The following is a 22,728-nucleotide window of genomic DNA, read 5'->3' as shown; positions in this document are numbered from 1 at the left end:
AAAAAAAAAAAAAAAAAAAAACAAGGGGGCAATGTGTTCTGGGTAGGCTAGTAATGAAATGTCTCATCCCCGAACACCCAGGTAGGTTTAGGAGATCACAAGGGAAAACCGGAGCTGAGACTCACTGATCCTTTATTCTGTTAGTATTATCTAGGAAGAGACAAGGGCCTGGAGTTAATTCTAAGTGGTGAGTTATGACCAACTGTAGAAATTTCTGGGAATCTGGCATAAACCAACAGGAATGGAAAACTGAAACCACAATAGGCCAGTTCAGAGTATTTTAAGGAGCAAAAAATTTGCCAAGCATAGCCCAGGTAGTTTGGACCTAAAATTAGGGTCCAGAGCAAAAACTGGCCTATGATCTCCTTGGAGCTCAAAGGTGATTCCTGATCACCTCTAGGAAGAAGAATAAAAATGAAAGACAAAACCAGCCCAGCCAGAGGTCAAATAATAGGAGGTGAAATAGGGAAACCACCAGTTGAGAAACATGTACTTGGATGCTTGTAATCTACCTATGTAGAACACAGCTTGCTGTGCTTGTTGAGGCACCCACCACCTCAACTGGAAAGGGTCCCTGAGTGGCAGACACCTCTTACTCTTCGTTCACATACCATGTTGGAACACGCGCTGGCAAAAGTCATGAACTTGGGGTTGAATTGCAAACAGGTTATCGGGCCTGTGTGTTTACCATCCAACACAGCTACTTTTATACCGCTCTCTCCATTCCAGACATGGATCTTGCCATCCTCTGAACCTAAAGAGGATATTCAAGGAAAATGTAACAGCTCAAGACACAATGCAAAGACAACTGGAAATGAGACATGGATTGAGGTCTGAGGATAGGCCAAGCTTTAGGACCCATCCCTCAGGCAAAATCGAGAGGGACAAGAGGCAGTGAAGGAAGAACACTTTGGAAACTGATCTTGACCCTAGCTCTTTGTTCACAGGCATGTCACTTCCCCTCTGACTTCAGTTTTCTCATCTAAAAAAGGGGCCGAATACCATTACCCTACTGACAGGCAGCCACTAAGATGACTGAATGCAGGGTTACACCAGGACATTAGTATTACTAATAAGGTAGTGCTTATAGAGTTTAACTCAAATTTTGGTCCAGTCAGGGCAGTTAAAAGACACTATGTCTTTGGCATAATGTGCTATACAGAAATCTGAGAACATCTATCAAATATATAATAATGTCTCACTTAATAATTTAAACAAAAAAAATGCATAGTACCAGAGAAATAACCCCCACAGGGGATAAAGGAAACTCACCAATCATAATAAACTGAGAGTCTGGAGTAAATGAAGCCTCCAGTGTGACAGCTTTGCTATTGGCATAACCCTAAAACAAAACAGAGCAGTTCTTTTGTTGTTACAGAGCCATTAATAAAAACGGCTGCCTACAAACACTGACTTAGCACATGCATCACCTTCCTTTCCATGAAACCCTTTCCTTGTCATGTACTACACCACCCAGCTTCCAAATGTGGTTGCCATCCTTGACAATCCACCCCCACCTTCAACTCTGTATTCAAGGTATACTCAAGGGAGTAAGAAAACTTTATTGTTAGGACATTATTTTATATCTAAATACCAAACTTGGGTCACTTGGTGAGAAATAAATGTCTACAGAATCCAAGGGAGGTAAGTTCAATGAGCAGGAATAAAATACAAGTGCATGCCTTCATGAGTAAGTCAAGAGTAACTGTTGGTCTCCACCAACCAGCTAACATAATTCTTAGCATAGGAAGTATGAGCATGGAAACAGCCATGGTCGAAGGCCATCAGCTCACCCCAAACGTGTGCATCACCACTCCTTTGAATGCATCAATGAGACGAATGAAGCTGCCGTTGGTGGAAATGAGGATGAGCTTGCCATCATTGCTGAATTTAAGTCCTGTCCACTCACAAGTTCGATCATACTGCATCTTAAAGGTAGCAAATGGCCCCTGCAAAAGATAAAAAAATAGTAGCCCCAGGCCCAAGGCATATTAACAATTTCTTCTGCTAGAGCCAATTCCCATCCTATTCCTTTAGATCCCTTTTTGACTAAGGAAAGCAGAGAATGAGCTACTTCTCTGCCACTCTCTTAATATATACCATATTTTTCTTTTTGTAGAAAATGCTCTTACAGGGCCAGGCATGGTGGCTCACGCCTGTAATCCCAGCACTTTGGGAGGCTGAGGTGGGTGGATCACCAGAGGTGAGGAGTTTGAGAGCAGCCCGACCAACATGGTGAAACCTCATCTCTACTAAATACAAAAAATTAGCCAGGCGTGGTGGTGGGCATGTGTAATCCCAGCTACTTGGGAGGCTGAGGTAGGAGAATCACTTGAACCTGGGAGGCAGAGGCTGCAGTGAGCCGAGATTGCACCACTGCACTCCAGCCTGGACAACAAAAGCAAAACTCTTGTCTAAAAAAAAAAAAAAAAAAAAAGGCAGTTACATGTCTACTTCACCATAATATTAAGATAGCTCAAAGATTCAAAGATTTACCTTGTCAAAAGAACGAAGGTCATAAAGTTTGACCATTTCAGAGTTGACACCTGCAGCGAAAATTAACCCTTCTGGATCAAAAGAACAAACTGGCTTCCCCTGCAGATGCATGAGGCCCTAAGAGAAAAGAAATACGAAATACACTAAAACACACATACCACAACCACACCTGGAACAACCAAAGACTGCTAGTACAATGGGGAAAAAAAATGAACCCAGGACCCTACCACTACATAATTTACTTTTCCCAATTAAAACTAAGAAAGGCATACAAACAAATATCAGCCTACCTACAGAACAGAAAAAGCAAACATAAAACTAAAATGAAGCTTTTAAAAAACAGGTCTCCAGACAACAATTTCTGATCAACTCTAACTGCACAATATTACAGACACAGAATTCAAATAAAAATAAATCCCTTGAAGCCAAAAGCTCTAGGAACACTTTTAAAAACATTAAGCCGGCTGGGCGCAGTGGCTCACACCTACAATTCCAGAACTCTGGGAGGCCAAGGTGGGCGGATCACCTGAGGTTGGGAGACCAGCCTGACCAACATGGAGAAACCCCATCTCTACTAAAAATACAAAATTAGCCGGACATGGTGGTGCATGCCTGTAATCCCAGCTACTTGGGAGGCTGAGGTAGAAGAATCGCTTGAACCCTGGAGGTGGAGGTTGCGGTGAGCCGAGATCGCACCATTGCACTCCAGCCTGGGCAACAAGTGCAAAACCCTGTCTCAAAACAAAAACAAAACAACAACAAAAACTCCACAACAATTAAGCCACAGAGTACAATGCAATCTGCACTAGATTAGGGTATTTGCTTAGCAGCTACCAACTAAGAAAACAGATTTTCTCCAAAATTTAAAAAGACCCTGGGATCCCAGAATGGAACCACTGTTTTCTCCCTTCTTTGAGAGGTAGAGTTCATTATAGGGCCTACCATAGAAAATGCTCAAAAAGCATAACTGTGAGGTACCATTACCTGGCAGTTAGGAGACCGGAGATCCCAGAGTCGAATGGTCTTATCAAGAGACCCAGAAATGAAAGTGTCATCCACAGGTGACATGGACAAGGCCACCACCCTGCAATACATTGAGATAAATAGGAGTTGATGCGAAATATTAGCAAAAATTGGATGTGAATTCTAAATCACTCTGCCTACCTATATATATATATATATATATACCTGTTCTCCTGAAATTGCCATTTTAAGAAGCACACTAAAACACACATACCACAACCATATCTGGAACAAAGACAACTAGTATAATGAAAAAAAAAAAAATTAAAGCTACAAAACAAAAATATATGATTCCAATGCAAATCAAAACCACAATGAGATACTACTCCACACCCTCCAGCATAGCTATAAAAAGACAGACAAGTGTTGGTGAGGACGCAGAGAAACTGGAACCCTCACACATTGCTAATGGAAATGTAAAAATGGTACAGTTGCTCTGGAAAAGTTTTTCCAAAGAAACAGAGTTACCATGTGACCCAGAAATTCCACTCCTAGGTATTTACCCAAGATAACTGAAAATATATGTCCACACAAAAATGTACACATATGTTCAGAGCTGCATTATTCATAATAGCCAAAAAGTAGAAATAACCCAAATGTCCATTAACTAATGGCTGGACAAACAAATGTGCTATATCTATACACTGGAATATTATTTGGCAATAAAAAGTAATAAAGTACTGCTTCATGTGACAACGTGGAGGAACCTTGAGAAGCCAGAAACAAAAGATCAGATATTAACTGATCCATTTACACAAAATGTCTAGAATAGGCAAATTTATAGAGACAGAAGTAGATCAGTGGTTGGTAGGGGCTGGGGCAGTGATTACTAATGAGTACAGAGTTTCTCTTTGGAGTGATAAAAATATTCTGAAGCTAGACAATGGTGATAGTTGTCCAACTCTGCAAATATAGTGAAAACCACTAAATTGTACATTTTTAAAGGAATCATTTATAGTATGTAAACTGTATCTCAATTTAAAAAAACATAAAAAAGCATGATTCCTTATCAAGATGTGTGAGGACTACACAGATGTTCTCAAACCTAAGTGGCATCAGCATTACCTGGAGGGTGGATTAAAACAGATTGCTGGGATCTACTCCCAGAGCCTCTAATCCAGTAGGCCTGACTTGGCGTCTGTGAATCTGAGTTTCTAACTAGCCCCAGGTGATGGGTGAGGCTGCTGTTTTGGGCACCACACCTAGAGAACCACAAGCCTATGCTAACAGCAACTGTATTCCTAATTTGATCCCTTTTTTTGTGGTTATACCATCAAGAGGCACTCACTTAAAAACATTTTCTTCCAATGTAACTCAACTAACATCTGCACCAGCTCCTCAACTTAAAATTTTAAAAGATATTGTTAAAAGCCAAAATCTCCTGGGAATGCTGAGGAGGTAATAAAACAGAATGAGTAGGCCGGGTGCGGTGGCTCATGCCTATAATCTCAGCACTTTGGGAGGCCAAGGTGGGCGGATCACCTGAGGTCAGAAGTTTGAGACCAGCTTCGCCAACATGGTGAAATCCCATCTCTACTAAAAATACAAAAATTAGCCAGGCCTGGTGGCGTGCACCTGTAATCCCAGCTACTCAAGAGGCTGAGGCGGGAGAATCGCTTGAATCCCAGAGATGGAGGTTGCACTGAGCCGAGATCATACCACTGCATTCCAGCCTGGGCAACAGAGCAAGACACCGTTTAAAAAACAAAAACCAGAATGAGCAGAACACATTGTGGACATGTAATTTTTATATGCCATGGCATTCAGCCCAAGAGCTCAGAGGAGGTACAAGACTCTTATGCTGAGAAGTACAGGGAACACATGGAGAAGACAGACCCCGAGCGTAAGGAATTTTAACTGTTCAGTCCACATGACTCCAAGAGAACCAGAGATGGCTTCTGGAAAGACACAACATCTGAGGTAGAAAGGATTTCGAAGGGAAACACCTTTCTGACAGGTGCCAGACAGGAAGGCACGAAGCCCATGTTCAAGAAGTAGCCGAGAGTTCACCTTAATGGGAACGGTAGGAGAAAATGCTGGGAAAATGGGTCAGAGCCAGAAGGGGCAGAACCTGACTACAAGAGGAAGGAGCAAGGAAAATGTAGAGAACCATTAAGGGAGATGGTGAAGCAATCAAACTGCAATCCAGGATGCTGAAGCAGGATGGTAAGAGATGGGATGATTAATTAGGAGCTAACAATAATTTACCTTACAGGGTATGTGAGCCAGGGCAGAAGCAAAGGAGAGAACACAGAAGAAAGTAATACATGAGGTTAAACCTAGGGAAAACTAAATAGTTTAACAACTCACTGAATATCATGGCAAGGGAAAAAGAGTGCACTGACAACAGATGCTTTGAACCAGAATTGGAAGAGACAGAGATGAAGAAATATGAGGAAGATAGAGAGAAGCTGGCCCAAAGAATGTAACAATGACGGACAGACTACTGGACCTGAGTACTGGAAAGAGTACTGGACAGAAGAGACAGCTACAAAGATGTGTATAAAACATGTAGGTGGTGCTGGGCGCCCTGCCCATAATCCTAGCACTTTGGGAGGCCGAGGCGGGCGGATCACCTGAGGTCAGGAGTTTGAGACCAGCCTGGCCAACATGGTGAAACCCTGTCTCTACAAAAACACAAAAATTAGCCGAGCATGATGGTGCGCACCTGTAATCCCAGCTACTCGGGAGGCTGAGGCAGGAGGATCATTTGAATTCAGGAGGCGGAGGTTGCAGTGAGCCAAGATCACGCCATTGTACTCCAGCCTGGGTGACAGAGCAAGGTTCCATCTCAAAAAACAAAACAAAACAAAAAAAACAAAACCTGTATATGGAAGGTGGGTCTCAAATTCATAACAGATATGAGCTATAAATACTGATTTGGGAAGCTACCTGAATGAAGGTGAATGAAATCAGCGATGGAGATAGAAAATCACAAGAAAGCGGATAGAGTATTTATTTTAGAGTCAAAACAGAGGCTAAGAACTACAAGAACAGAACTGACATGGGAAAAGTCACTTGCCATGGGAAAGTAAGTTTTACTGAGAGGTTAAGCACCAAGAAAAGCCCAAAGCAGTGGGTTTTAACTAGAGGCAGCAGGGAATGAAGGACAAAGGTTTGGATAAAGCCCCACAGATGATTCTGGGACTAGTGCAAAAAAGATTTCAACAGTGAGTATGTGTGAGGAGGTGGAGATGGGAATGTGCAGATTATTCTTTCAAGTTTGATAGTGAAAAGGAGTGGGTGATAGGGTCAGTAAGTAGACTTAAGATAAGAAAGACCAAGTAAATTTGTAGGCAGCAAAGGAAAAGCCGATTAAGGAGATGGAAGCAAGCAGAAAGAGGAAGGTTTGTTTTGTGAAAGAAAGACCACAGCTTTCTCAAGGAAAGGATTCCAAGGAAGAGAGGAATTTAGGTGGAAGGGATAGATGTTTAAAAGAACTCTTTTTTTGGAGACAGGGTCTTGCTTTGTCACCCAGACTGGAGTACAGTGGCACAATCATGGCTCACTGCAGCCTTGACCTCCCAGACTCAAGTGATCCTCTCACCTCAGCCTCCCAAAGTGCTGATTACTGGCCTGAACCACTTCGCCCAGTTGAAAGAACTCATTTTGTTCAGCCTTGATTTTCTCATAAAAGGAGGGACAAAGTCATCTATCAAGAATCAGGAGGTCAGCCGGGTGTGGTGGCTCACCTCTGTAATCCCAGCGCTTTGGGAGGCTGAGGTGGGCAGATCACGAGGTCAGGAGATTAAGACCATCCTGGCTACCATGGTGAAACCCCATCTCTACTAAAAAATACAAAAAACTAGCCGGGCTTGGTGGTGGGTGCCTATGGTCCCAGCTACTTGGGAGGCTGAGGCAGGAGTATGGCCTGAACCCAGGAGGCGGAGCTTGCAGTGAGCAGAGATTGCGCCACTGCACTCCAGCCTGGGTGACAGAGCGAGACTCTGTCTCAAAAAAATCAGGAAGTCAAGAGGTTGAATAATTGGGAGGATTGGAAAGCATTTGAAACAACTGCATCAACTCTTAATTACAAATAGTACATTTGTGAACATTAATTTGAATACAAACAAGCAAAAACATCTACTTACCATGAGCCATCCTTTGTCTGAAACTATAGTTACCACTGGCTGCCTTCTTATTTCAGCAACACAAATGGCCTGCCCAACTGGAAGTGCAACATTTTTTTTTTTTTTTGAGACAGGGTCTCGCTCTGTCACCCAGGCTGGATGGAGTGCAGTGGCGCCACCTTGGTTCACTGTAGCCTCTGTCTTGCGGGTTCAAGCAATTCTCATGCCTGAGCCTCCCAAGTAGTAGGAATTCCAGGCGCACACCACCACTCCTGGTTAATTTTTGTATTTTTTTGTAGAGACAGGGTTTCACTATGTTGCCTAGACTGGTTTCAAACTCCTGCACTCAAGCAATCTGCCCTCAAGAGCTGGGATTACGCCACCATGCCCGGCCTGGAAGTGCAACTCCTAACAGGAGGCTCTCAGGCTATCTTCTGTCAGGGCTCCATACCAATCAAAACCATCCTGGGTTACCGTACATATATATATGTAATTATATATAATTATATAAAATTTTACATAAAATTATATATAACCCACATTATATATATATTATATATATATAACTAGAAATACATATATATAGATATAGGTATATGAGACAGAATCTCCCTCTGTCACCCAAGCTGTAGTGCAGTGGTGCGATCTCGGCTCACTGCAACCTCCGCCTCCTAGGTTCAAGCGATTATCTTGCCTCAGCCTCCCAAGTAGCTGGGATTGCAGGTGCAATTGCACCATACCCAGCTAATTTTTGTATTTTTAGTAGAGATGGGGTTTTGCCATGTTGGCAGGCTGGTTCAAACTCCTGACCTCAAGTGATTCGCCTGCCTTGGCCTCCCAAAGTGCTGGGATTACAGGTGTGAGCCACTGCACTGGGCCTAGTTATAATTCAACTGAGATATCTTTGAACACCTATCCCCGCACCTCTATAACCTTAGTAAATCAACAGTTGACTATTTAAGAGAAGATGAAGAATGCCAAACAGTAGTGAGGAAGTAGCTTCAGTTCACTAATAAGCTCTCTCTAGCCTTCTATTCTCTGGGTAACCTCAGGGATAAAAGAACTATCTGCTTCTATAATACATGGGTCTTACCTTTTGCTATGTCCAGGAAAGTATCTGATGTATTTGTTGTCATGCAAGGACAAGTAACGAATAGTATCTGTAAAAAGACAAACAAGGTATGATGATATCATACTGTTTAAAATAAACTTACTTTGCATTTTCATCTTGAAAAGACAAGGTCAAATAATCCCTTGTCTTCTATATCCCAAGCAAGGAATGAATAAATAATGGTGAATAATTCTACTCTGCAGCTGAAGAGTGGGCATGTAGATTTCACCTAACTCAAAAGCAAAGTTCTTAAGTTGATGGCATAGAAAGCAATGTTTGAAAACACATTTTATTACCAATTTGGCTTCTTCATAATAACAATGCAACTCGCACCCTGCAAATATACCCTGGCCAAAAAACAAAACGAGTAAAGCACACATAATAATTTTAGATATTGGTCTAGTGTCCACAGAATGGCAAACCTTAAAAAAAAATATGTGGCCGTTGAGCAAACAGACTTAAAGAGGTGAGCAGCCATGGCAGTTAAACTGAAGATCAGGCTGAACCCTAGCAGCAATTTTTGTCTAGAGTTCTCTATCAGTGTGTTGACCCACCCTCAACCTATTTGAACATTCTTCAATTGGATACACAAATTACAATGAAAATAAACAAAAGGTCAGAGAAGTGATGTCAAAATCTGGGTTAAAAAGATCTTAAGACATTAAAAAAACCAAATCCTTATACCAATGAGTAATAGCAGTGAGATTTTGACAATATTAAAGAAAGGAACAATCAGAGATTTGTGCTTGGGGAAAAATAAGACAAACACTCTTAACCAAATGATTCTATCTGAAAGAGTAAACAAACAAAAAAGATGGTGGCAGTAGAGAAATGAAGTGCCATAAAGAATAAAACTGCAAAAGAGGAAAGTATTATCCCCTTAAAAAGACTAGGAATAAGGAAAAATTGTTGAGAAACAGCTAAGGGAAAATGGTACCAAAATGCAGAAAGAAAAGCATGGAAAGAACATTCTGAAGGCAAACAGAACATAGGAATAAAGGGGTTGAAAGCATTGAGTCATCCCAGGGCTTCACAGGGGTGCTTTCTAATAAGAGGGCATTTAACTTGGGAGGGGAAATAGGGATATTTGTATATTCCATAGCTTGAACACTACACAATTTTCTTTGAAAACATCTTCAAACTTACTGAATGACAATTACGAAGTATTTCTAGTTATTCTACTGCTAACAACGACTCACCTGCCCTAAGAAGAAAAAGACTTCCTTCCCATTACCTGATTTCCCAGAGATGAGCAGGGCGACGCCATCCTCTCAGCCCCACTTGGCAGCTGGCGCGCTGTTCCTGGCAAGGCAGTGGCCTGTACAGTTATCTCCTGTACCGGGTGGTATCATAGACCCTCAAACTGTACAAACTACTACCTCAGCCTGGAATCAGGCAAAAGGAAACGGAGCACTGGAGGAACTCTTCAGGATGCACTTGAGACAGGAAAGGGAACATCCTCACAGCAGAGGCCTGGCAGCAAAGCTACAAGTGCCACACATTTGCCTCATCTCGCACCACATTTGGAGAATCCTCATTTAATCACTCAGAAAAACAGCCCAACAGAAGAAATAAACCAGTCATTCAGATGATCACATAGACACGTTTCCTCAGGATCGTAAGGTTTTACATTCTTGTCCAAAATCATTAACTACGCTGCTTCCTTAGAAAACCACTTCTGAAATACAGGCATGGAAAGTAGAAATGATATACTTACTAAAAATCAAGTACAGGCAGAAGAGTCTCATTTAAAAAAAAAAAGAAACTAAAAAAAAAGACGTCCACCGAATCTGCTCTGAGATAGGTACAGCCAAAATAGCAGTATAAGCCATCCTTGTGGAATGACATTAGAAAAATCTCTTTTGTTTTTTTGAGATGGAGCCTCGCTCTGTCACCCAGGCTGGAATGCAGTGGTGTGATCACGGTTCACGACACCCTAGACCTCCAGAGCTCAAGCAATCCTCCCACCTCAGCCTCACAAGTGGCTGGGACTACAGGCATATCCCATCACACCTGGCTAATTTTTGTATTTTTTGTAGAGACGGGGTTTCCCCACATTGCCCAGGCTTATCTCAAACTTCTGGGCTCAAGTGATCCACTCTCCAAGGCCTCCATAAGTGCTGGGATTACAGGCATGAGCCACTATGCCTGGCCTAAAAAAATCCTTACTGCAAAATGTGAGATGATCATCAATAAACCACTGACATAAGTTTGAAAACAGAATCCTGGCCGGGTGTGGTGGTTCACACCTGTAATCCCAGCACTTTGGGAGGCTGAGGCAGGCAGATCACTTGAGGTCAGGAGTTCGAGACCAACCTGGCTGACATGGTGAAGTCTCAACTCTACTAAAAATACAAAAATTAGCCGGGCGTGTTGGTGGGCGCCTGTAATACCAGCTACTTGGGAGGCTGAGGCAGGAGCATCGCTTGAACCCAGGAGGCTGAGGTTGCAGTGAGTCGAGACTGCACCATTGCACTCCAGCCTGGGCAACAAGAACAGGACTCGGTCTCAAAAGAATAAAGAATAGGCCAGGCATCGTGGCTCATGAGGTCAGGAGATCGAGACCCATCCTGGCTAACATGGTGAAACCCTGTCTCTACTAAAAATACAAAAAATTAGCTGGGCATGGTGGCACGCACCTGTACTCCCAGCTACTTGGGAGGCTGAGGCAGGAAAATTACTCGAACCTGGGAGGTGGAGGTTGCAGCGAGCTGAGATCGCGCCACTGCACTCCAGCCTAGGCAACAGAGTGAGACTCCGTCTCAAAAAAACAAAACAAAACAAAACAAAATAGATAAAACATAAACAAAAATAAAAAAATTAAAGAATCCTAACATGAAAATAAGTGTTACAGTTCAGTTACCACGACAATCTCTTAGGACTTATCTAGAGAAATGCAGGTAAAAACAGAGATTGTTTATAATAGAAAGAAACTCACAAGTTCAATTTCTAAGAGTAACTCTTTACTCTTTAGATCAAAAAACATTCCTGGAATCAGAGGTGACTAAGGTTGGGAAAATACCAAAACTGTTCTAACTTCCCTTAAACTATCATAGTTCGAGCATTTGTGAAACTTTTCTCAAATCTCTATCATTTTGAAAGAAAAAGTCCTGTTGTTTATCACTTGCTGTGTGTCAAGTGTTCTTTCCTTTTATTTGTTCTAAAAGTGTTCTTTTTGGAGATAGAATCTCGCTCTGTTGCCCAGGCTGGAATGCAGTGGCGCGATCTTGGCTCACCACAACCTCCACCTCCCGAGTTCAGGCGATTCTCCTCCTTCAGCCTCCCGAGTAGCTGGAATTATAGGCGCACAGCACTGTGCTCGGCTAACTTTTGTATTTTTAGTAGAGACGAGGTTTCACCACATTGGCCAGGCTGGTCTTGAACTCCTGACCTCGAGTGATCTACCCACCTTGGCCTCCTAAAGTGTTGGGATTACAGGCGTGAGCCACCACGCTCGGCTTTAAAAGTGTTCTTTTAAGTTTAAGGAAGTACAAATCATAAATACAATTAGTTGCTTCCTTTTTCCGCTCCCCTCTCTAAATTGGAGACTTTTCATACTCAGTCTCAAGTCCTTCAAAAGTACTAATGGCTTGCTTCCACCAGCATTCCTTCAGTCAAAACAATGTAATTAACATTACTAACATTATATGAAAATATTTAAACTAAAGTAACTATAGTCAAAGCAGAAGTAGTCACAAAGATTCCACGAACTATTTAACAAAGGAAACCACGACCTTAACTTCCTAAAAAGAAGGCTTGCTTACCGTCTATTTTGTTAGAGCTGTAAACGACTGTGTTTGCTGCATGAGTGTATCTGATGAGGTCCACACCATATTTCTTACTGTACAGGGTTCTCTTTGGTCTGATAAGAAAATAGAAAGAGAAAGTCATAAACATTCTCCATCATCAAAATCTGGGATCTCCACATAAAGAGAAGCACTTGAATGATGTAGCAAAGGTGAGGATTTTTGGTAAGTTCTAACACTGGAAAGAAACAATTTCTTCCAAAAGGGAAAAAACAACCCTCAAGCAACAGCCATCTGAAGAAGCTTTCCACCTTAGAACACCTAATGGCAAGGTTAGGTAGGAAGTAAAAGTAAATCTGGGGATTCAATTCAGTCTTTACTACAATGTTCAAAAGTAAGCTTTGAGAAAAAATAGTCATGTGCCATGTGATGACATTTTTATCAACAACAGACAGCACATAGGATAATGGTTTCATAAGATTATAATGGAGCTGCTCTCTACAACAGATGTATCATTTTTAAAATTCCTTATACTGTTTTACTGTACCTTTTCTATGTTTAGATACACAAACACTTAATGCTATATAATAATTGCCTACAGTATTCAGTACTGTAACATGCTGTACAGGTTTGCAGCCTAGGAGCAATGAGCCATACCACACAGCCTAGGTGTGTACAGGTTATACCATCAGGTTTGTGTAAATACACTCTATGACACTGTGCAACAAAAACTCACATAATGATCACCATCTAAGTGATGCCTGGCTGTATGGTGATGCCTGGCTGTACATCTACTTGGGAAGAAAAGCACACAAAACAAGTCCTAACTTACAACAAAGAGGGACTGAAACCAGACGCAAAACTGCTTGCCTTTGCTAATGTAACCTGCTCTTGCAGAAGACATCCATCCTTCCTATCCTACAGGTCAAAAGCACTTGCTGAGCCTTTTAGAAGGCAAGCCTAACTTTCTCTAGCAAAACCAGTTAAATCGTTCCTTTGTTTTTACTTTAATGTAAAATCACACATTTCTGGCCATAAGGTGGTGGCTCACACTTGTAATCCCAGCACTTTGGGAGGCCGAGCCAGGCAGATCACCTGTAGTCAGGAGTTCAAGAGCGGCCCATCATGATGAAACCCCATCTCTACTAAAAATACAAAAATTAGCTGGGTGTGGTGGCACGCACTTGTAATCCCAGCTACTCAAGAGGCTGAGGCAGGAGAATTCCTTGAACCCAGGAAGCAGAGGTTGCAGTAAGCCAAGAGTCGTGCCACTGCAATACAGTCTTTGCGAGAGAGTGAGACTCTACCTCAAAAACAAACACACAAACAGACAAAAAAAATCACACATTTCCAAGCTAGAGGTTACCAATCTCCATTTAAGTTCCTTAAACGTCTCCCTCTACAGAACCTTGAAGAGCAAGGCTAAAACTGATCTCAACAGAACCTTTAACCAAAAACTCTAACACATACTGGTTAAATTAGAAAAACGTTAGGCCAGGCGTGGTGGCTCACGCCTGTAATCCCAGCACTTTGGGAGGCCGAGGAGGGTGGATCACCTGAGGTCAGGAGTTTGAGACCAGCCTGACCAACATGGCGAAGCACCATCTCTACTAAAAATACAAAAATTAGCTGGGCGTGGTGGTAAGCGCCTGTAGTCCCAGCTACTCTGGAGGCTGAGGCAGGAGAATTGCTTGAGCCTGGGAGGCAGAGATTGCAGTAAGCTGACATAGCACCACTGCACTCCAGCCTGGGCAACAGAGCGAGACTCCATCTCGAAAAGAAAAGAAAATTTGAGACAAATATCTATGTAAATCCAGATTCAAATGCTAAAACAACTCTCCAATATGACCAATTCAGAAAACAAGAAAGCCTTTAACATAATGTCCTATATTTAGGTCTTTAGAAGGATTTCACAAATCCTGTACCAATGTTAACCAAGAGTTCCAATTTATGAAAAGGAAAGCTGACCCTCTCAATGTAAAATCCTCTCAGAATCTAGATACAAAACAATCACATGACTCAAGCAGTCTTTAAGAAGTCAATTATTTGCACTTTCAATTTTTGTTAAAGTGAGGCCAAGGGTTTCCCTACATGAAACCCATTTCCAAAATACTTCTCACTACAAATGCACTAGATTTTCCACATTCTTACCTTTACTGAAATAATACTTCACTCCTAAAAAGATCAGCAAAGGCTACTTCGCCAAGTCCACTGTCTGGGGTTCTGATGTGGGTTACTGTGTGGTAACCAGTGAGGGAATCTGAGTGTGTGGCTGTATACTTACTCTCTAGATAGTTGACTTTGCTTCTACCAGTGGAAGAACTTTACATCAGTTATTTCATCCCATTTACAATAGTAAAGACAGAACCTGGCCGGGCGCAGTGGCTCACGCCTGTAATCTCAGCGTGTTGGGAAGCCAAGGTGGGTGGATCACCTGAGGTCAGGAGTCTGAGACCAGCCTGGCTAACATGGTGAAACCCTGTCTCTACTAAAAATTTAAAAAATTAGCCAGGTGTGGTGGCAGGCACCTGTAATCCCAGTTACTTGGGAGGCGGAGGTAGGAGAATCACTGGAACCCAGGAGGTAGAGGCTACACTGAGCCAAGATTGTGCCATTGCACTCCAACCTGGGCAACAAGAGTGAAATTCTCCTTGAATTTCCAACACTGCGAAACCTCATCTCTACTAAAAATACAAAAATTAGCTGGGCACAGTGATGGGCGCCTGTAATCCCAGCTACTCGGGAGGCTGAGGCACAAGAACTGCTTGAACCCAGGAGCCAGAGGTTGCAGCAGTGAGCCAAGATCACACCACTGCACTTCAGCCTAGGAAAGTGTGAGGCTATCTCAAAAAAAAAAAAAAAAAACCAAAAAAAAAAAAAAAAAGGGTGGGGCGGTGTATTTAAAAAAAAAAAAAAAAAAAAAAAAAAAAAAAAAAAAGAACGTGAAAAGCCAACTCTAACTTGACATGTTAAAAGGGAATAATATAACAAAAACTTCTGGTTCCACTTAGATCTGGTCTATTTGTCTCAAATTTATCAGAAACACTAACCTGAGATTTTTTTTTCCTAATAACAGAAATCTATTGCCTCATTTCATTTCCTAATTTGGTTTTATTATTTTTATGTTTTTGAGACAGAGTCTCGCTGTTACCCTGGCTAGAGTGCAGTGACACGATCCTGGCTCACTGCAACCTCTGCCTCCCTGCCTCGGCCTCCTGAGTAGCTGGGATTACAGGCCCCTGCCACCAGGCTCAGCTAATTTTTGTACTTTTCTGTAGAGACAGGTTTCACCACACTGGCCAGGCTGGTTTTGAACTCCTGACCCAGGCGATCCGCCCACCTTGGCCTCCCAAAGTGCTGGGATTACAAGTGTGAGCCACCTCACATGGACTCACTTCCTAATTTGAAACCAAGATTATATTGTACTGCATCCATGTGCGTTTTACAAAGTACATGCACGGCATTTTTCAAATATTTTGGTAAGCTTCCTTCCTCCAACCAATTCTGGTGATCAAGCATCAACAAGGAAAATAATATTAACCTTTCGCTTTGAGTAATTTGCTTTACCTACCACAAACAATATCCTTTATATTCTTCCAAGTTGAAATATCACTCAACGGGTGAACTCCATTATAAAGAAAATTTAAATGACTGGTAAACTGGAAAATACTAAGCATACAAAATCTTGCTTTAGCCATTTTCAGACTCCCAAATTCTAACATTAGGGTCATCTAATAAAGATACTATGTCTTCAGCCAGTCACAGTAGCTAACACCTGTAATCCCAGCACTTTGGGAGGCCTAGGTGAGAGGATCCTTGAGCTCAGGAGTTTGAGACCAGCCTGGGCAACCTGATGAGACCTTGTCTCCACTAAAATAAAAATAACCAAGTAAGTTGGTGAGTGCTTGTAGGCCCAACTACTTTGGAGACTGAGGTGGGAGGATCGCTTGAGCCCGGAAGATGAAGGCTTTAGTGAGCTATAAGCATGCTATTGCACTCCAGCCTGGGCAACAGGGGAAGACCTTTGTCTTTAAAAAAAATAAAATAAAAAGGGCCAGGTGCAGCTCATGCCTGTAATCACAGCACTTTGAGAGGCCGAGGTGGGTGGATCACTTGAGGTAAGGCATTGAGACCAACATGGCCAACACTGCGAAACCTCATCTCTACTAAAAATACAAAAATTAGCTGGGCACAGTGATGGGCGCCTGTAATCCCAGCTACTCGGGAGGCTGAGGCACAAGAACTGCTTGAACCCAGGAGCCAGAGGTTGCAGCAGTGAGCCAAGATCACACCACTGCACTCCAGCCTAAGAAAGTGTGAGGCTATCTCAAAAAAAAAAAAAAAAAAGAATAAAATAAAGGCTGGGCGCAGTGGCTCATGCCTGTAATCCCAGCACTTTGGGAGGCTGAGGCGGTGCATCACCTGAGGTCGGAAGTTTGAGATCAGCCTGACCAACACGGAGAAACTCCGTATCCACAAAAAATACAAAATTAGCCAGGCATGGTGGTACATGCCTGTAATTCCAGCTACTCAGGAGGCTAAGGCAGGAGAATCGCTTGAACCCCGGAGGCAGAGGTCGCAGTGAGCTGAGATCACGCCATTGCACTCCAGCCTGGGCAACAAGAGCGAAACTCCGTATCAAAAAAAAAAAAAAAAAAAAAAAAATACAATACCATGTCTTCCAAGGAAATACTTCTTTTCTTCTGAGGTTGGTTTGACCTATACTAGTGACAAAACTTTTTGTCATATTATTGCCTAGAATGGAAACTAAAGAGGTTGTTTAATATCCAGAGAATTTGACCAATGTCACATACCTAGTCACAAGCCAAACTAGAACCCAGTTCTTTCCTAACTACCAGGCCACTCCTTCACCACAGATAATGAAACAAGGTCACAATTAATTGATCAGAGAAAACTCAAAAGAGCATGCCCTGTAGTACTGTATCAATACTAAATTTCCTAATTTGGATCTCTGGTTATGTAAGAATGTCTTTGTGCTTAGAAAATCCATGTTGAGCCGGGTGCGGTGGCTCACGCCTGTAATCCCAGCATTTTGGGAGGCTGAGGAGGGCAGATAACGAGGTCAGAAGTTCGAGACCAGCCTGACCAACATGGTGAAACCCTGTCTCTACTAAAAATACAAAAATTAGCTGGGTTTGGTGGCGCACACCTGTAATCCCAGCTACTCAGGAGGCTAAAGCAGGAGAATCGCTTGAACCCAGGAGCTGGAGGTTGCAGTGAGCCAAGATCATGCCACTGCACTTCAGCCTGGGCAGCCAAGCGAGACTCTATCTCAAAAAAAAAAAAGAAAAGAAAAGAGAAAAAAGGAGAAAAAAAGGAAAGAGAAAGAAAGAAGAAAGAAAGAAAGGAAGAAAGAAAGGAAGGAAGGAAGGGAGGGAGGGAGGGAGGGAAAGAAAATCCATGTTGAAGTGTTTAAAGGGGCTTGATACCTCCAACTCTAAGGGTGGGGGGAGGCACACAGTACATACAAATATTTACCTACAGTGATGAAGCAAATGAAGAAAATGTAACCAGTTACTGAATCATATGGGAGTTATCTGAAACATTGCTGTAACTTTCTGTTCGTCTGTAATTATGTAAAAATGCAATGTGAGTGAACAAACTGCTTTATGTCACAAAACTAGCATTTTACTTTTAACAAGACAGGATTTGGCCAGGCGCAGCACGTCATGCCTGTAATCCTAGCACTCTGGGAGGCCGAGGCCGGCGGATCACTTGAGGTCAGGAGTTCAAGACCTGCCTGGTCAATATGGTGAAACCCGTCTCTACTAAAAATACAAAAATTAGCAGCGCATGGTGGCAGGCACCTGTAATCCCAGCTACTTGTGAGGCTGAGGCAGGAGAATCGCTTTAACCCGGGAGATGGAGGTTGCAGTGAGCCAAGATCACGCCATTGCACTCCAGCCTGGGCAAGAGAGGGAGACTCTGTCCCAAAAACATAAGGAAAAAAAAAAAGACAGGGCTTCCCGTCAAGGTCATCCTTCCCAAATCAAAATTATGCCAAATTTGGAGACAAACAGCAAAGACAGGCTATCACAACCTTCATTTTCTTTAAATGAGGATATACATCTCCATCCTGAGGTTCTGGGAAGAGGTTCTAATCTGTGCAAAAGCATTAAACATTTCATGCAAGCCAGCTTCAAATTACTCCTCCAGGACCCCACAATGCGGACCCTACTACCACACCTTTAAGTGTTACTTCCTCTTTTAAACTGATTCAAGTGACCAGACCAGGACAGAAATCTATTTACTGAAGGAGTAACACTGACTCAAATAACTAAGTATTTGTTCAGCTAACAATTCCCTCTTCCTTAAGACCACCACTGCAGACCACTCTGCCACATACTGCAGGCAGATCCAGAGCCAGTTACGTAATATTTTCTCACAGCCCCAGTGGGAAAAAAATTGGGGGGGATACCATTATAGCTCAGTCTAAACTAGCATTATTTCAGATAATCAAATTCACAAATGAAGAGATACGTTCCAAAAGAAAGACACCAGTTAAAAAAAAAAAAAAAAGGCAAAAGGAACAGCTGGAGAAGGTAGGAAAAAACCCAAGATCTCAAAATAATAATAATAATATCTGTTACTAGGTAACAAAATCAAGTCTGACAAAACCAGAGGCCACCGAATTAAACCAAACATCAGCAAGCCTTCTTGGGGAAGGTGGCTAAGGGTAAAACAAATTTAATCTAAACTAGTTTTGGCTCCAAGGAGCTGCAAGTCCACAGGCGTGCGGTGAGGGGCTAAGGACCCCAAGGAAAAGTCAGTGCTGTGCTTAGATTTTGCGAAAAGATGCAGGTATGGTGGGTCTCCAGATGACTTGTGGCAACATAAAAGTTTCATGATCAGAATTGGAATTCAAAGTGGACCAAAGAGTGTAATAGAAAAAAAAAGTATGAAAGGAAACCTTAAATTGTTCTACGATGCTTGCTTTGTTTTAAAGGAAGCTCACATTCAGGTCAGGATGGGAAGACCAAGTTCGTTTGTGTGTGGCAAAAAGGAAGTTTTAGATATTGCTGAAAAGTTCACTTACGAACGTGGGCACCGAGTTTGAAGGAATAAGAGAAAGGCTACGAGCACGAAGAAAAAGCAAGGGGGCTCAAAGAGGCACAACAAATAAATCCTGACAGTTAAGAACTGCAACCCACGCTGTCTGACGGCAGAAAGGCCGCGGGAAGCTGAGGGGCAGGGGATGGGCGGAGTGCCAGGGCGGAATCGAGGTCATAGCGGAGAGGGCAGAAGAGAAAGCTGACGCTGCCGAAGGAGGCAGGAGAGCAGCCCCTGCAGTCCTGCGTCGAGGCCGGAGCAGACCAGCACCTCTGACAGCCTAAGGAGCTGAAAACACTACCTGCTGGGCCCAGGGTGGGCGGACCGGGCGTTTAAAGGTCAAGGTCAAGGTGGGGTTTGGCAAGCGAGACACAGCGCTCAAAGGAGACCGAAAACATACAACTAAGAATGCTATTATAAAATTATGACTATCGTAATTTTTTTAATAAGAAAAAATAAAAGGTCTCCTGGACGGCTGCGGGGTGGAGGCGGCCCTGGCAGGAACGCGTGCAAAATAGGCCGGGGGCTAAAGTCGGGAAGGAGGGCGGGCCGAGGAACTAGTGCTGGGCCACCGGAGGGAGGAAGGCACTGAGACTTGGGCCCAGGGCCTCCGCCGCACTCACTTGCCCTCCTGGCAGTCATAGAGCACGATGGAGTCGTCGTCGCTACTCGAGATGACCGTCTCGCCGTTGGGGCTGAAATCGAAGCAGTTAATCTTGTCCGAGTTTTCGCGGAACACCTTAGCGACGCGGAAGCTCCGCAGCACGCTATCGGTCAGCTTCATGGCGGCGGCTGAGGAAGGCAGCGGCGGCGCAGGACCGGGGCGGGGCCCGGCGGCGAACGGGCGGGCTGCCGAGGGGCCAACCCAGGCGGGGCTGGCGCCGCGCCGGCGGCTAGAGGGAAATCGGCCAACAGTTGGGCCGCCTCCTCCTCTTCCTCCTGCTTGGATGAGGGTCTTCTGCCTGAACTGCGGACCCTCGCCGAGCGTTCGTCTTCACAGCCACCTCACGGACAACCGGCGCGTCGCCGGCTCATTGTGTCCGCCATTTTGGGGCGACAGGCAGAAGCTGAGGGCGAGGAGCCTTAGCCGCGGCGCACGCCGGGAAAGGGGGCGGGGCGGGAATGGCTTCGCGAGGCCGGGAGGGGGGTGGTGACGTCAGCGCGGCCGCGGCGGAGTGTAGTGGCAGGGCTGGCTACTGGCAGGGAGGGGCCCAGACGCGCTGGGCCTTCCCCGGGGGTCGGAAGGTTGCGGGTGCCTTGGGAGCTGGGGGCCCTTGCGCGAGATTGCAACCCCTGCGAAGGCTCTGGCGCCTCCTGCAGGTGCCCCGACCACAAGCCGCGTGGGAGAGGGTACTGCAGCGTCGCGTACGCCGCTGGAGGCCGGTTTTGGGGGTGAATCAGGTGAGCCGCTCGCGGGCTGGCTTGACCGCTAGTCCACTGCAGCGCCCGCTTAGACAGCTTCGACCTCTTTTTTTTTTTTTTTTTTTTTTTTTTTTTTTTTTTTTTGAGATGGAGTCTCTCGCTTTGTCGCTCAGTTGCGCGATCTCGGCTCACCACAACCTCCGCCTCCCGGGTTCAAGCGATTCTCCTGCCTCAGCCTCCCGTGTAACTGGGATTACAGGCGCGCGCCACCACGCCTGCTAATTTTGTATTTTTAGAAAGACGGGGTTTCACCATGTTGGCCAAGCTGGTCTCGAACTCCTGACCTCAGGCAGTCCGCCCGCCACCCGCACCCGGCCTGGTGTTCTTAATCGAGGTAGACTTTAGGTACAGTAAAAATCAGCCTTTTTAGGCTGGGCGCGGTGGCTCACGCCTTTCCGACCCACCTCTGGGAGGCCGAGGCAGGATGATCGCTTGAGCTCAGGAGTTTGAGACCAGCCTGGCCAACATGACAAAACCATCTCTACTAAAATATAAAAAATTAGCTGGGCATGATGGCGCGGCTGAGGCACGAGAATTGAGAAAGGCGGAGGCTGCAGTGAGCCGAAGTCGTGCCACTGCATTCCAGCCTGGGCGACAGAGCAGACGGTCTCCCTCCAAAAATTAGCCTTTGTAGTGGCTAGTTTTATGTTCTAACACCCATACACAGTCATGCAATCACCACCACATTCAAGATGTGGAAGAGTTGCACTATCCTGTTTGTAGTCAACAGGATTATTCTAAAGGTTCTATCATGTAAGTGATTCTTTGACTTAAAAGTAGTTTATCTCTAACAAAGGAAAACAGTATTTGAACAGAAAATAGGAACCAAGGTTCCTAACCTTAACTTTATGGGCAAAGGGTTAAACTCAGTGCCAACCTATGTGGCTTCACAGATCTCTATCTTGTGTGAAGCTCCTCAAAGGGTTAAAAAGCCTGGGGTTTCCAACAGTGGAGATGGGGATTATTTATTTTTGCTTTCTTTAGCTAAAGAGAAACAAAAACGAGGAAAGGCTGTGAGACATTTCAGTCGCTATTAGGAAGGTGTGATATCCAGAGACCTGTGCAATGGTAAAAAACAAAATGGAAACCCTGGAACAGCTGGGGTCTTTCTAGAAAGAACTAGAGGCTGTATCCCAACCCCCTGGGTAAAAGGAGAGCCAGGATCCTTATACATAAAGAGAAGTTGTTCTCTAAGGGAAGAGGGCAAGTTCCTGGCTAAGTCTGGGGTATAATTGCCTCCTGACAAAGAGCGGAGCTTCTGGCTACAATTTGTTCTGGGGTCTGGAAAAAGCCGGTTTGAGTGAAACTTGAATAGATGGCAACTTTCCAAACTGCACAGCAATGGAAGAAAAACCCTCCACGCCCCCAGATCACTCACTCTGCTTCCCTGTAATTCCTGTGCCTTTATTTCAGAAGCTAGAAAGGCTGATACAGAGTCTGCTTCGAATAGTTTAGAAGGCAACAAGGACTGATTGAGTGCCCATGTTCTGGAACTGTCGGGAAGTGAACGCGCCCAGTAAGATGATGCTGTATTTTGGTCCATATTAACCTACAAAAATAACCACAGAAACAGCTGTAATCTACTGAATGTTGCCGGCCAAAAGAAATCTTTTCAGGGTATCTTTCAAGTATTGTACTTCCTATACCTTTTCCAGATTTCACCGTTAAGACCAAACCTTCCTCCCAAGACTTGCCTTTCTGCATTATTTTTGGAATGCAGTCTTTTTTTTTTTTTTTTCGTTTTAAGAGGGTCTTCAAATGCTCATCCTGTTTCACATTTTTTTTTTTT

The 22,728-nt window shown here is 43.9% G+C and overlaps 1 protein-coding gene across 1 annotated transcript in view; it reads right to left on the bottom strand.

Annotated features, from left to right (window-relative positions):
* The window catches only part of WDR82 (WD repeat domain 82), a 24,351-nt gene extending 3,768 nt beyond the window's left edge, over positions 1–20,583 (bottom strand). The window contains exons 1-8 of the mRNA XM_017862454.1: positions 20,141–20,583; positions 12,465–12,562; positions 8,683–8,749; positions 3,481–3,580; positions 2,497–2,613; positions 1,794–1,949; positions 1,273–1,342; positions 612–754 (exon numbers count right to left, since the gene is read on the bottom strand). Coding sequence (XP_017717943.1) covers positions 612–754; positions 1,273–1,342; positions 1,794–1,949; positions 2,497–2,613; positions 3,481–3,580; positions 8,683–8,749; positions 12,465–12,562; positions 20,141–20,301 — 912 coding nt within the window. The 5' untranslated portion in view covers positions 20,302–20,583. The remainder of the gene's footprint in view (positions 1–611; positions 755–1,272; positions 1,343–1,793; positions 1,950–2,496; positions 2,614–3,480; positions 3,581–8,682; positions 8,750–12,464; positions 12,563–20,140) is intronic.
* Positions 20,584–22,728: the final 2,145 nt, after the last annotated feature.

The sequence above is a fragment of the Rhinopithecus bieti genome, unplaced genomic scaffold (genome assembly GCF_001698545.2).
Source record: "Rhinopithecus bieti isolate Rb0 unplaced genomic scaffold, ASM169854v2 scaffold_64314, whole genome shotgun sequence".
Classification (NCBI taxonomy): Eukaryota; Metazoa; Chordata; class Mammalia; order Primates; family Cercopithecidae; genus Rhinopithecus; species Rhinopithecus bieti.
This window is presented reverse-complemented; position numbering and strand designations above follow the sequence as displayed.